The sequence below is a fragment of the Oenanthe melanoleuca genome, chromosome 1 (genome assembly GCF_029582105.1).
Source record: "Oenanthe melanoleuca isolate GR-GAL-2019-014 chromosome 1, OMel1.0, whole genome shotgun sequence".
Taxonomy (NCBI): domain Eukaryota; kingdom Metazoa; phylum Chordata; class Aves; order Passeriformes; family Muscicapidae; genus Oenanthe; species Oenanthe melanoleuca.
The window spans coordinates 106,863,039-106,877,808 of NC_079333.1; the positions used below are offsets into that span (position 1 = coordinate 106,863,039).

The following is a 14,770-nucleotide window of genomic DNA, read 5'->3' on the forward strand; positions in this document are numbered from 1 at the left end:
ACGCTGAGGGCTCAGTCTCATTTCCTGAATCAGCAGAACGAGAAAGTTTATTTCCTGATGTGGTTTCCAGTAATGTGCAGTTTTGGAATCTTCCACGTGCATTGCTACTCCACTGCAAAAATTTCAGTTCATTGGGTTCAGACTTGCAGCTTTCGGGCCGCAATTCCATGAAACCTCCCAAAACAAGGACCAGAAAGAATTTCGTTTTACTCGTCACTCTGCCTTTTTTTTTTTTTTTTTTTCCTTCAAAAGCATGGCTTACTCTTAAAAAAAAAAAAAAAAAAAAAAAAAAAAAACCAAACAAAAAAACCAAAAAAACCCCACAAAAACAAAAAAAAACTTCAGAAGGTACACAAATCCCACCACCTCTGAGCAAGTAATTTTATTCTAGCATTTGGAAGTCACCACCCCCCGAACAGCCCCTCCGGGGGCGGGACTCGAACCCGCGGCTTTCAGGTTGCGCCCCCGGCCCCGCCCCGCCGCCCCTGCGCGCACGCCGTGGCGACCCCGCGCAGGGCGCACGCCCCGCCTCCTCTCCCCCTTCTTCCCTCAGCGCGGCGTTTCCGGCGCGGTCGCTGTGACGCGGCGGCGGCGCCGGGGCGGTCCGGCGGGCGGGCGGGCAGTGGGAGATGGCGGAGTACCTGGCCTCCATCTTCGGCACCGAGAAGGACAAGTGAGTGGCCCCATTCCCCCGCTTCCCGCGCCGCTCCCGCGGCTCCGCTACCCCCGGGAGGGAGGGGGGAAGCTCGAGGGGAGGCCGGAGGCCCGTAGCGGGTTGCGCGGGGACGCGGCCTGTTCCGATCGCGGCGGTCAGCCCTGCTTCCCTTCTCCCTTCCCCATCTTCCCTGCGGGGGGACCCCCGGCCCGTTTCGCCCATTTCTTCCACTGCCGCCTCGGGGGCGCCGCCCGGGACCACGTCCCCCGCCTTTCCCATCCCGCTGGAACGCGGCGGGAAGAGGGAAGCGAGAGGCGGCCGCGCTCCCCGTTCCACCCCCCCCCCCCCCCCCCCCCGCCCGCCATCGCCTCCCTCAGGCCCTTCCCCTCCTCCCCTCCCCCTCCCAGGAGCGCGCGCGCCCGGCGGCGCGTGGGTCCCGCGCGTTCCCGCGCGCGCGCCCGCCTGCCCCGCCCACGCGCTTCCCCTCCCCCCCCACCCCTCCCGGGCCGGGGCCGTTCTCGGGCACTCCCTCCCCCCCTTCTTCCTTTTCCTTCTCTTCCTCCTCTCCCACCCCTTCCCTCCCCTCCCCCGGCCGCCATGAGGGTGTGCCCGCGCCTCGTGGCGCGCTGCCGCCCTCCCCCGTCCTCCCTCCGCCCTCCCCCCTTCCCCCCGCGGCTGCGCCTTCCTGTCGGGGCCGCTGGGTGCCGGAGCTTCCCGCCGCCTCCTGCCAGAAAGCGCCTCCTCCTCCTCCTGTTCCCCTTTTGTTCGTGTCCCTGAGCCTCGCAGCAGCCTGAGAGCTCCCGCTCTGCTGCAAGGACAGCGACTGGTTATTTCTCCCCCCTCCCCAGGGTGCGGAGGATTTCCCCGACTGCTGCATCCTGATCCTACAGGCTTCTGCCTGCAGCCTTCCACGCGTCCGGGAACGCCTCTAGTTTCTCTGGTTGTTGGAAGCACACACACAAAACCCTCCTAACGAAAATTTGGTCACCATCGGCCTGACCAAACCGGCGTGTTTTTCCACTCGTAAAAATGAAAAGGGGGCATCGATGTGCTGCTGGACTAAATTACTCTTGTCAGCCCCTGGCCGTGGGGCTTCTGCTCTGCTCTGTAGCGCTGCCATTCCAGGAAAGCAGTGTCGGCAGCCTCTCTTTTGAGCTCTGTTACTGTAGCATCCTTTCACACAAAGGAGATACATAGGAATTTAATGCATTACAGTTTCAGAGTTTTAATCAGGCATGAAATTCCTGTGCAGCTCTTGTTTTCTATTAAAAAAAGCAAACGGAACCTTCCAGAAGGTGCTGAAGTTGGAGGCACTATTGGAAATTTCGTAGTTAGGTATTTCTTTTTGTTTCAGGTTAGAGTTCAGAAAAGACAGTAAGTATTTTATAATGCTAAGTGTTTGTTTTCAAAAACATAATGAAGAGTGAGCATGTTGCAATTTTACAGTAGAATGCTTTGCTAGAGATCAGATGTGCTTTAGTACTTTAATAATTCTCCCCTCCATGAGTTGATGTTGATTACACAGGATTGTGGAAAAGAATTGGTGTTAATTATGGGAATAATAATTTTTCTTCCAGGAGAATTTTAATATTTCACTTACCCATATATAGTCCATAATAGTTTTCTTGCCCTTCAGAATTTTGCATTTCCCAGTCAAGGTAACTAAACTCCTTGTGGTTTTCTTTCATCATTCTATGTGAATTACACCTTTTTGTGGGAGTTCTAGTAGCGTTTCTAAACTCAGATCATTATCAAGGTGCCATGAGATGGATCTTTCAAGAAAAGCTTGTGATTTAAAACAAAAAGCAGCTTACTCTTAAAATCATTAATTATATTCATGGAAATGGCTTAAATAAATGAATTAATTTTGCTTATGTGTATTCTTTCTGTAACATGATTTTCTCTTCCCTGAGTTATTTCGGATATTGTGTTGTAAGCAGCCTGAGTTACCCTTAGAGTATAATTTAAACAGGTGGTTTATAAAACATGAGAGAGGTGCAACTGTGTCAGTTTTAAAGGAGATTTTATTGCCTGGACCCAGGGCTGCATCAACTCGGCCACAGAGCTCCCAGTGTAAATTTTCAGACGTTTTTTTCGTTACTTTCCATCCCATCACCCACTGAAACTGATGTAAAGACAAGAATGGAGAAGCGGAAGAGTAAAACAGAGATCACTTCTGTGTGGTGCATCATGAAACCACTTTGGGGGAAATTGGTCAGATACTGGCTGTAAATTAGGGGTAAAAGGAATGAATATAGACAGGTTTGTTGGAATGCTTTCCTGTACAGTTTTGATGTGGGCTTTTTTGTGTGTTACTTCTCCACATCAAGATAAAGACATTTAGGGCATATGCTTTTTTGAAAATTATTGTTTTCTGTGCCAGTGTGTAACTACCTTATTCATTTTTTTCTTGCAGAGTCAACTGCTCATTTTATTTCAAAATTGGAGCTTGTCGCCATGGAGACAGATGTTCTCGGTTGCACAACAAACCAACATTTAGCCAGGTTTGTTTTCCCTTTTTTCTCTTTCTTGTGGAAGTATATTCTTGCTTTTTTAAAACATAGATTCTCAGATACAAGTGAATAATTACCAAGCTCCAGATTAATTAGTTCAGTTTTAGCCCCAGTTTATCTGGGTCTTTGCTTTTTTTTGGGGTAATCCATTTACTTCTCCCAGCATTTCTAATTATCTCCTGTCACCCTTAATGGCTGCAGGAAGCGATGCTGTTGTAAGCTTGCCTGTAGTAGAGACCAACCAGTGCTAACTTTCAGGTGAGTGTGCCTTCTCAGTGGTGTTCAGGCACTTAAACCATCCCAGAGTTTTTAAATCACAGACAATGGCAGCGCTTTCCACCTGTCCTAAGGTGGGAACTTCAATCTTTTATGCATATCATAGAAGGAAACTAATTAATTAATGAAAGTGGCTCATCTGTCATTGCATTTGCTCTCTGACCCAGGCTCTTTAAGTTTCAAGAGTGACTTGCATACTTCCTTTGAATTTGAGTGTGGAAGAAATGGTTCATTGAAAACCACTTGCCTGGTTGCTGAGGGTGAATTGTCAGTTGGCATGACAGATTAAATAATCTTTAGCTCGGTGAATATATTTAAGAGACATGATGTGTGACTGCATGTCTGCCAGAAATAAAAATAAATTTGAAAAGATGCAGGGAGTGGCAGGGTTTTCATTATTGTTATGAGCTGTACAGTATTCACAAATTACATTCCTGGAGAAATATGTGTTTTCCTACTTTCTATCAATGCTGATTGTCAAGGTACACAAGATAAATTTCTTTGGGAAATTTGTACATGAGGGATAGTGCTTTTGAAAGTTAGTGCACTTTTTACTACAGCAGTTTCAACTGCAGGGGTTTTAACTACAGAGAAAAAGTTCACATGACAGCAGAATCTTCTGCAAGTTCATCTAATCTGCTTAGGAGCAGAGTTGATGAGAAATGTGGGCTGATGTTGGTTTGGGGAGAAATTCGAGAGGGGAGTACTATCCATCTGATGGGTTCAGAGCTATGATCATCAAGTTAAAGTGTGAGTGGGCAGGGGGATATTTAGGGGAGAATGTCAAGGTTACTGGTGTTTAGAGACTTCTGGTACTCTAGCAATAAAAACTCCTCTTTGCTTCTGGTATTTTAAATTATTTTAATGCAGATACTATATTTAAAAAGAGTATTGTCCATTTTCAAAACTATCCTGAGTTGCTGACCTACATGGAGCGCAAGTTGAAGTGCAGTTGGTTTATTTAGAGACCCAAATTTAGGTCATTGGCTACAAAAAAGTATTTCTAAAGAAGGCAGCTTCCACAGTAGTTGTCTTTTAAGTTAAAAAAACCTCAAAAACCTAACAAAAAACCCCACGATCTTTACATGGTTTTTTTTACCAGTAGAAGTTTGTGTGCAGCTACAGCTTTCTGTCAGAGCAGCCTTTAGCTTGGCTTTAGACTCTGGTTAGCAGTGCCAGCTGAAGTGGGTCAGCAGGGCACGTCCCATTCATCCAGGGATGTTTGGGACTGCACAGCCTCCTACCTGGCAGCTGTGCTGTGACATCTCCCAGGTCCCTGGCAGTGTGTGGGGTCTGCAGAAATCTTTATTTTTTATTAAAGTGTGCAGGTTGACAATCAGCTGTGATAGAAAACAGAGCAGAGATCTCGCTAAATGGTAGGCTACCAGCACAATGTTTTAACCTTGTGCAGCTCTTGCTGGTGCAGCTACTTTACAGAAGAGCTGTATTCAGAAAGGTCACACAATCCAGGGTGATCAAATTACCCCCAATCAGCAGAAATACCCTAATGAGATGCCTGTTTCTGGCACTCTCCAGTTGTAGGCTAAAGCATAGGTAGTTTAAACCTGGGCTATGGAAGCACAAAGCTTTGGTTGGTTTGGCTGGACCAATGATAAATCAAGTGTATGATTTTAAATGTGATGTTACAGTTGTATTTTCTTTACATGTTAAACGGATAGTATCTGTAGGTGTGACATTGCTGGTCCTGTGACTTCTTTAAGATCTGAATTCTTACTGTGACTAATAATAATAATGTCTAAGCTAAAGTTACTTGGGGATTGCCATTCATACTGACTAACACTGAGCTTGTATTTTAAGTAATCAAATCTCAAATTTTGAGCTGCTTACAGTGATATGGACGTTTGGAATTTTTTTGTAATATTAGTTTACTAACTTAAACATGGTTTGTTTTTTCAGACAACTTGATTTTAAGAAGAACGGTACAAATGTAAGGTTTCAAGTCTGCCTGGGCTAATTCTTCAAGTAAAAAGCAGAAGGGCTAAAAGGATATTGTCCTTATTTGAAGGATCGGAAACATGTGAACCTATGATGCTATTATATTATTTAAACAGAAATTCCACCAAGAAAATCCTGATGCACAAAACAAGATGTAGCAGTTGCCTAAAGGCCTTGTGCTCTGTTGTAGCATTTTGGACACTGTGGCATTATATATTACATGCTGTGCACATAACACTTACTTTTTTTCCCCCCCTTGAGTTGCGGTAGTGAATCTGGTCTCGAAAGTTTAGGCATCTCCAGAATACCTGCTGTGACATTTTAGTTTACTGGGGCTCACACCTCCCATTTTGAGGATAGCTGTTGAGACAAACGCAGCTCTTTCTTGGTGGTTAATTAAAACTGTTTTCATAATATGATGGTCTGGATGCAGTTTTGGAAGATACTCTGCAAATACAAAAGGAAGTCTTAAGGATAAAATATGACTTTTAGCTGTTTGCAAACAAGTTGTCTCTTTGCAATTGTCTATTATATGCACAGCAGCCAGTAGAATTCCCCTTTTTATTTTTTTTCCCCGCAGACCATCTTGATTCAAAACATCTATCGTAACCCCCAAAACAGTGCACAGACGGCTGACGGCTCACACTGTAAGTCCCACAGTTGGAGAAATTTTTTTAAAGAATGGTGTTAAAGAGCCCACTCCTAATTATGAGAAAATAATGTTGGCTTCTGAGCTGCTGACATAAAGCTGTTGCAAACAGGACAAGTGACGGAACTCTTCTTGCGCACAGATCAAGAATTTGTGGAATGTGTGCAATACTGAGTGCAGAAAGGACTGCACAAATTGGACTTGATGCAGATTCCCTTTTGTGTTGCAAAGTGAAACTTGGTTACTTAGTAACACTGGATTCTTTTGAAAGGGTTAAACTGCAGACATTTCTCAAATTCTTGATTTAACACACCCCCCCCCCCAAAAAAAAAAAATAAATAGGTATAATGTGATGTACGGTAAGTCCCAAAACTGGGTTTTCTTTCATCTTAACTTTTTTAGGAAAATGGAGATTTCATGTTATGCTCTAATTATTGTATTACTTCCTTTCCTGGGATTTTGCTGCTAAGAAGTCATTCAGTAGTACCAAATTCAAATTATTATGCTTGTAATGTGACTGCTGTGTTCAGATGCTGCTTATTTTCAGAGCTGTCTGAAATCATGCAAAACCCTTCTATAGTAATATTGGTGAATTGGAGTGAAATTAAGAATACAATAATGGAGTATCATGAGATCTCTACTTTACAGTGTTAGGTTGATAGAAAGGTCACCAGCTAAGTGCAAGTTCTCCTGCTTGGGAGAGAATAACCACCTCTCTTTCAGCACAGACTCGGCTAAAGCGACCCTAAAGGAAACCAGTTTCTTGTTAAAATTATTTTCCATAATATAAAGTTGTTGCGTTTTGTATTTCAGACCATTGCCCTCTTGAACATTTACCGTAACCCTCAAAACTCTTCCCAGTCTGCTGACGGTTTGCGCTGTAAGTTCATACAAGTTCCTTCACTGGTTCCCTGGGCTTGATTGTCAGAGCTCAGTGTCGACTTAAGCTGGTCTGCCATTTTAGTTTAACAGATCAAACTGACCACGTTTCGTTACTTGTGTTCAAAACAAACACAAAAAAAACCCAAAATTTTTTTTGTCCCACTACCTTCCTCCCTACTCCCAAAATTATGAGGGGAATTTGAATAACAACTGTTAAATCAAAAAGGGTTGAAATTGTACTTCCCCTGTGAAGCAGTGTTGGTTGCACTGCTTTCTTCCTGTCACCTCTCTCCCTGCCAGTTGCCTGCATCATAGGAATGGTTTTCTGTATGTTTTGTGCTATCCATTAGGTTCCACTGTCGAAAAGAGCAGGACAGTGACACATTGACTTCATCCAGAACAAATGTCCTGCTCTGTAAATGTTAAGAGAACTTGAACTGAAACTTTTCAGACTGCATGCATAAATTTGTCCTAGGTTAATGCAGCTTCCATTTAGGGAGTGCACTTTGGAAGAACACACCATGACTGACTAGCCCCTTCTGGCAGCTGTCCTTTTTGGATGGGTGCATGCTTAAAATTCTTTCCATGCTTTGAAAATTCAAATTCCAATGCCATTTGGCATATTTACTTAAGACAAGTATTTTTCTTAAAGTACTTTTAAGGAGGGGGAGGCACTTGGGTATGGTCATGAAGTAATTTATTGTCGCCTCCTGAGATACAAATGGGCATAAGTAAACACACTTCCTGTGAGACTGGCAGCAGTTAATGCCTAGGATTGTTGATCGGCGATTAACTGACTTATCATTGTAATTGAATCATCAATATTAGAATAAGATTAAAAAAAAAAGTCTTAGAACCAAAAAAGGGTCGGTGTTTTTTTCTAACTAATATTTCTTGTTGAAGTGAATATTGACTGTGTGGTAATAAAGCTTTGTTTGGCTATCCTTTTTTTTTTTTTTTTTAACTGTTGGTTTATAGACTAGTTCAGATTAGTTACCAGCATTTGATTAGAAGGGCTTTGTGCATCTGCCACTAACTTAAAAGTCAATACTGTCTCTTGCATCTTAAAGGAATAATAGCTCTGTAATTTGTGTTTTTGTCAAACAATCAAGCTGGACATGTAAATGAGCTGTGTCATTTTGTCTAGATGCTTGACCAGTTCCATTGGTTTGTAGGCTCTCTCCTTGCAGAATCTTAGTAATTAAATTAACACTGTTTCAATAGACCAAAACATTTCCAGTTGGGTGTTTCCACTCTCTCCCTGAACTCTCAACATGCTGGTAACTAATTTGCACAGAGTTACAGCAGTTTGGTCTGTGGAGCTGTTTAGATTTGCAGCTGCAAGAGTCCTGCACAGATCCTCCAGTGTTGTAAATGCTGGTATCCAACTCTAGTTTGTTGTGACAAGCAAGTAGCTGTGTGCCAGAGCCTGACTGTACCTCCTGGGGTAGAGCTGGAGCTCTGCAAGCAGTAGGTTTGCTGAAACTCCTGGCTCCTTGGTTTTTGATATTTGTCCCTACTTAAGTACTGCATGTATTTTAAATGGATAACTTGGGTAGCTATTTAATGCCTTGTCGTTGTTGCTTAACTGTCTTCCTTTCTATTGCCGTCGTAGAGGATTAACCTTAGTTTGGAACAGCAGTAGTTTTCTGAGTATTTTAATTAGTAATTGGGCTTCTCATGGTTCAGATACCAGTAGCCCTGGAATATGGATGTTTGTAAAGCCTGTGCATATGTATGCTTCCCACTTTAGAGGGTTATTGAAGTAGTCATTAACTAACTGTTGCCTGTGATCTCCTAATTTGACCAAAAAAAAAAAAAAAAAAAAAACAAAACGTTTTTAGCGCTTGTCTATCTGGTAAAAAGTAGTTATTCCTACTGAGGCTCACAGAGCCCCTGTGATACCTTTAAAACCAAAATAAAAAAATCCTTAGGTGTTAGTAAGCTGTTATCAGTGGTGTTAGCAGAACCTTGGGAATATAGTTAAGTATTAAACTGCCTAGAATTACTGGTTTAATGTTTGATATTCCTTAATTTGCTATAACTGTGGGGGAGAAGAAATTTCTTAAAAGCAAACATGTCTCAAATGCAGAAACATTGTTAGCCCACACTATAAATCAAATGCCCCTTAGCCTCTTGTGGAGGTGAGCTGGGTGGAAGAACAGGAACTGCAGTTCCAGAAAGTGTGGCTGGTCAATATTAGAGCCTTTGAAGAAAAACATAAAGTTTGTCCAAATGGTAATACTAGCCAAAAATTTTTTATAGCAGCCTGAAAATGAATAAACTCAGCTTTATTGGCTCAGTTTCTTCTCTTTCAAATTCTGTGAACTAAACCAGTCTGGTTTGTAATTTTAAACACTAGCATATTTTTCTAGCATAAAATGCAGGGTTTGTTGTAAAACTGCTCCACTTGGTCCTAATAAACCATTTTAACTGCTGAAGAGCTAATCTAATGGCTTTAATGTATATAGCTTGTTTAAAGTGCTGTAGACTGGAAAAAATAAATGAAACTCATTTTTATACTTTTAATACTTTGAAATATAAGCCACACTTACGTTGGGTTTTGTAGCAGCAGGCAAGCAGCACTCATTTTTGAAGTCCAGCTTGTAACATGAAAATAATCTTAACTTGTATATAAGGATGGCTTGTCTTGCACTGAAAGGTGTTCTGCAGGACTACAGAATAATTAAGTGACACACAAACTAAAAAATGGCTCTCTGTTGCAAAGTATTGAGGGCACTGAGAAAAGTATGTCATTTCAATGACTATTTTCAGCAAATTGAAAAAAAAATTCTGGGCCGTTTTACATTGCGAGCTCTCAAATTTTAGTGGACATGTTGGAGAAGTGGGCATAAATTTCTGCCTTTAGGAGGAGGAATACTAAATTGTAATAATATCTTAAGGTTTGGAATTGTAACAAAGCACTTGCCTTCTGTTTAGGTAAAATTGTTATTAGAGAGTGGGACTATACATTAAATTTTAAGTGACACTTCAGAGTAATTATTTTCCCCTTCAAATTTGTGGCATACAAGTTTGGCTCTGATTAAAACTGATTAAAACTTTGATTTGATTATATCAATGTAATGTTTGACAGATACTTTGGGGACTCAAAGCTCTTCACACATCCTTACTTTGCAATATTCCTGTTAGTTAGCTCCATGCTATATGGTGTCTCTTATGCTCCAGACGGCCTCTCTAGATTGTTTTGTAGTTTGATCAAAATCTCCTCTTCCTCATTGACAGGCTCTAATCAATCTGACTCTTTGACTTTTGCAGGTGCTGTGAGCGATGTTGAGATGCAGGAACATTATGATGAGTTCTTTGAGGTATGTAAAGGTGCCTTGCAGTGTCACTGGATTTGTCACTACAAATAAGCTAAATGGTTGTAGTGCATAGCACAATTAGATGGATTCAAGAAAAAAATACTTATTTCCTCAGGTGTTCATATAAAGCATACCAACTTTGTATTAAATATTTCCTGGTGTAACTGTTGGTTAGTTTGGCCTTAATTTGACTGCTTGAAATAGACTTTGTTTAACAGTAGCAGCTTAAGTGATGTAGCATTTTGATGGTACAATCTCTTTTTATAAATTTAAAGTACTCTTAATTATTTGTATAGAAACAACGTACCTGAAGCTAGCATCAGAGTTTCTATGTTGTGTTTTCAGTGCATCTTGTGTATTCTGTGAATGCTGTGCATGTTTTCCATAGGTTTTTATTGTATCTTGGTAGTGCCGTGCTTACAGAGGGCCAAGGAAGTACTAATTTTAAACCTAAAAGTGTAAAAAGATATCAAGTGGTCTTGCTTTTTTTTCAAGGAAGGTCTTTTTTATACTTAGAACTAGATGCAATATTTCTGTACTTACAAGTAATGTGCTGCAAACTTCTGCTGGGTTGCTTTGTGCTTAGGAGGTCTTCACAGAAATGGAGGAGAAATACGGTGAAGTTGAGGAGATGAACGTCTGTGATAACCTTGGAGATCATCTAGTTGGAAATGTATACGTAAAGGTAGGATGAAGAGATACTCATGTAATCAGGAGGGGTGCTATTTATTGATTTAGAATTTTGCAAGCTACTGCATGATGGTAATTTTATTTTGCTAGGAGAGCTCTTCAGTGTATAAGCTCCTCTCCAACTTCACAATGTAAAGTAGATAAAAAATGTTAAAGGAATCCAAAAGAAATTTTAATGGATTTCAAGAAACTTTTTTGATAGTTAAAATCTATGTAATTTTCAGAAAGATTGACCCTTTTTTTTCCTTTTATATAAACAGTCACCACTGCTGGACTTTTCAGTTTGGCAGGATTAATTTGGGATCTGTCAGAATCGTGCTGCCCTTTAGGCACATCAGTATGAGAAGGGTTTATATGCCACGGGTGCATTAATTTTTTAACTTCCCAGTTAAATACAACCTCTGTGACCAAATTAGATTTGGCTGTAGCTGGGTGGTTCAAGGTGCAAACTGCAGCACAGAGGTTTAACTTTTAAAAGTCATTGGTATCTCTTGAATAACGAGTACAAAGTTGTCACCAGCAGAAATTTTACTCAGTTCACAGTGTGGGGGAGGTGTGAGAGAGTTTCTTTGAATATTCTGTCTGTGCATTCCCTCAGCTGGAAAGTATTTTCACACCTGAAATTCTCAACTGCATAGGTCATAGTCAGAAAAAAGAGTTGTTTTAAAAAAATTAGTTGTGAAAATGCATTTCAAATTTAAGTTTTACATTCATCATAAAACAGGATCTGACTTTTGTAAATTCTCATTTAAATGAATGCGAGCTCCAGTTTTTATATCTCTTAAATGTTAGAAAAAATGCATTACATCAGGAGTGTTGGTGCTTCAGAAAGTATTTATAAGCATTCTCTTGGTTTAAAGCTGTACTAAAAAAACACAGTATCTTCTATTGACTAACTTTCCCACTTGAGAGACCAAACAGAGCATAATGAAGAGGAAAATCAATGTTTTGATTAGCCCTTGAGTCCCAGCTAATGAAAAGCTGGCATAGTTACCCTTGATTTGATGGACTGTCCAAGAAATCTGAAGTAGCTCCTAGTTTCATTACTAGCCCTGAGCCCCAGATATCACACAATTAATTTGACAGGAATCTTTTATCTACCATTACTTCTCTGAAAATGTTGATTTTGCTTTTAGTTCCGCCGTGAAGAAGATGCCGAGAAGGCTGTGATCGACCTGAACAATCGCTGGTTTAATGGGCAGCCCATCCATGCCGAGCTCTCCCCTGTGACCGACTTCAGAGAGGCCTGCTGCCGTCAATACGAGATGGGGTAAAGCAGGGCCTTCCTCTTGCCTTGACAGCCTGGGAGGGGTTTGCTCAGCAGGGAGGCTGCTTGGGTGTGGGCTTTGAGAAAGACACTTCAGAGACCTGTAGTGTGGAGGACCTGCAGTGAACCTCTTGACTTCTGCCATCTCCTGGGGATTTTTTGAGTGAAGCAGTAAATGATACTTGTAATTTACTGCATTTAATATTAGAGGTGTTAGAGGTCTTAGCAGATAGTGTAGAGCTGGGAATTCTAACTGTGCCTCTTGAATTCTGTTTCAGAGAGTGTACACGAGGAGGTTTCTGCAACTTTATGCATTTGAAGCCCATTTCTCGGGAGTTAAGGCGTGAGTTGTATGGGCGACGTCGTAAAAAGTAAGTTTGTTTTTAAACACTGCTAAACCAAGTGATTTAGGGATCAGTTGCTGAAAAATCTGAAGGCAAATCTTTAAACGTGTGCCAAATCCTCTTGTTTTTTCTGATGCACTTCTGACACATGCCAAAGGGCATCAAGTCAAGCTGGCAAGTGGCCAGTTTAAAACAAAAGAGTAGGGCTCTAAAAATACAGTAGTTGCTCTGCAGCACTGTGGATGCTGAAGGTTGGTGTGGAAGGCAGGGTTCAGTGAGAAGACTCACTAAGTGAGCCCTGCATGGGCCCTACCTGCTCAGATCTCCAAACTGTAAAGTGTACAGATGGACATTATTTGGGAGAAGTTGCTTTATGCTGCTTCTGTTTTATTCTCTTCTAACTGTGTTTGCTTATGGCCTTTGTTAGATGCAAGCTACTTGGACAGTGGATGCTTTGGCAGCATCAGATTGGCAGCTTTCAGCATTATGTGCAGTCAAGCATATCTATAAATTATACTCAGGACCCAGCCTTATTTGCTTTTAACTGCTAATGGTGAAATGTTGTAGCCTGTATTCATTTCTTACTGTTAATACCAGTCAGTCACTGTATGGAACTCACTTTTAACTTCACAGTGTGTCCCTTCTTGATAGGAATTCTCAGTAGGAGAAAGGAGAAGTAATTTTGCTTAATGGTAAAAAAAAAAAAGATAAACACATTTTATTATATAAGAATTTATTCATTTAGTGAGGTACCTTGCAGAAAGGCTTTTACCACTGCTGTTATTACGATGGCTCACTTGGAACTGGATTCAATCTGCTTGCATTTAATACCTTGCTGTTTGGGCGTATAAAATTTTTGATCTTGCTTTTGTATAGTGTGTGATTTTTGTAGATTTCTGTCAATCACAGAAGGAGCCTGGGATTGTGAATGTTTTTTTTACTGTAAACATCTCTAATTGGCAGTGTTTCAGGATCTGTAAAGATGAATTTTAACTTTGGAAAACATAGATTGTGTTGCTTAGCCACATGTATTTGTGGCTAAGTAAATTTTTCAGATATTTGAATGTTTTCTGAAAAAGACCAGGTGTGGCTTTTATATTAACCTTTTGGCCACTGTTATAAATCTGGAACTCTGAGATTCAGTAATGCTGATTAGTAGTAGCTGTGGTAGCAGTATGTTCTGGCTGCTTTTAGCTCCCTTCCTGAATTTATCAGCCTAAGAGGCAAGGAAGATGATTTGCCAGTGCTGATATCCTGGGGGGGATAGAAATCATGTAGAGGGAACAACAACAGAGAACTGGGTTGTAATTGCTAATTAATGCAATTGATTTAATATGAGTGGACTTGGAAGCAGCTGTAGGTTTCTGGTGTGTGTTGCTAAGAGCTATTCCTGGCTGCCAAAGCAGGTGTCCCCTTCTCCTGCTTTAAATAACAGCAGTGTAACTGTGCCTTTCCTTAGGGCTTGCACATCCATTGTGAGAGGTGACTGCAGGGAACAGCCAGTTCTTGTATCCATTTGTGTTGACTCCCCAGTATGAAATTTGGGCAGTTTGTAAATAAACTGGGTTTTGCAGCCCAAGTGCCAGTTAACCAGTCCTTCTAATGACCTTTTTTCTCCCTCATCACTTTTATTATTAATTGCATGCTCTGCTGTGTGGTACTGCAAATAAATTGCTGCCTGGGATGAACCAATAAAAAGTCCAAACTTTGTTTTGAAGGCATAGATCCAGGTCGAGGTCCCGTGAGCGCCGGTCGAGATCCAGAGATCGCGGCCGTGGCGGCGGCGGAGGAGGCGGCGGCCGTGAGCGGGACAGGAGGCGGTCAAGAGATCGTGAGCGGTCCGGTCGATTCTGAGCCATGCCATTTTTACTGTATGTCTGCTAGAAAGTGTTGTAGTTTGACCAAACAAGTTCATAATGACATTTTTTTTAAAGATGGGCTTCTGAATAAAAAATTTGTAGTGATACAGTATTCTTTGTGTAACTTGTTTCTTGTGGGGGGAGTCTTTTTAACTGTCATTCCTCTATCTTGACAAATACCTGGATTAAGTCTGCCTGAGGGAAAGGTGGTAAATGTATTGGAGGAGCGCCAGTTTTGGTTTGGGTTTTTTTATTTTATTCGGGTATGATTTGAACTGTTGATGAAAATGTGTGTGTATATAATATAAAATATTATATACATAGTAAAAATAATATACTGCTTAAGAAACAGTTAC

The 14,770-nt window shown here is 41.4% G+C and overlaps 1 protein-coding gene across 7 annotated transcripts; it reads left to right on the forward strand.

Annotated features, from left to right (window-relative positions):
- The first annotated feature begins 494 nt into the window (after nucleotides 1-494).
- Nucleotides 495-14,526, forward strand: U2AF1 (U2 small nuclear RNA auxiliary factor 1). Of its 7 annotated transcripts, XM_056505383.1 has the most exons (9): nucleotides 2,036-3,159; nucleotides 3,370-3,426; nucleotides 5,362-5,392; nucleotides 5,981-6,047; nucleotides 10,208-10,257; nucleotides 10,841-10,939; nucleotides 12,081-12,214; nucleotides 12,490-12,582; nucleotides 14,274-14,526. In XM_056505383.1, the coding sequence occupies exons 1-9, from the start codon at nucleotides 3,113-3,115 to the stop codon at nucleotides 14,407-14,409; spliced, it is 714 nt and encodes a 237-aa protein (XP_056361358.1). In that variant the 5' UTR covers nucleotides 2,036-3,112; the 3' UTR covers nucleotides 14,410-14,526. The 7 variants fall into 7 exon arrangements, with proteins under 7 accessions (XP_056361333.1, XP_056361325.1, XP_056361317.1 ...); XM_056505358.1 differs by lacking the exons at nucleotides 3,370-3,426; nucleotides 5,362-5,392 and adding an exon at nucleotides 495-673 and having other exon boundaries at nucleotides 3,072-3,159; XM_056505350.1 differs by lacking the exons at nucleotides 3,370-3,426; nucleotides 5,362-5,392; nucleotides 5,981-6,047 and adding exons at nucleotides 495-673; nucleotides 6,863-6,929 and having other exon boundaries at nucleotides 3,072-3,159.
- The last annotated feature ends 244 nt before the right edge of the window (nucleotides 14,527-14,770 follow it).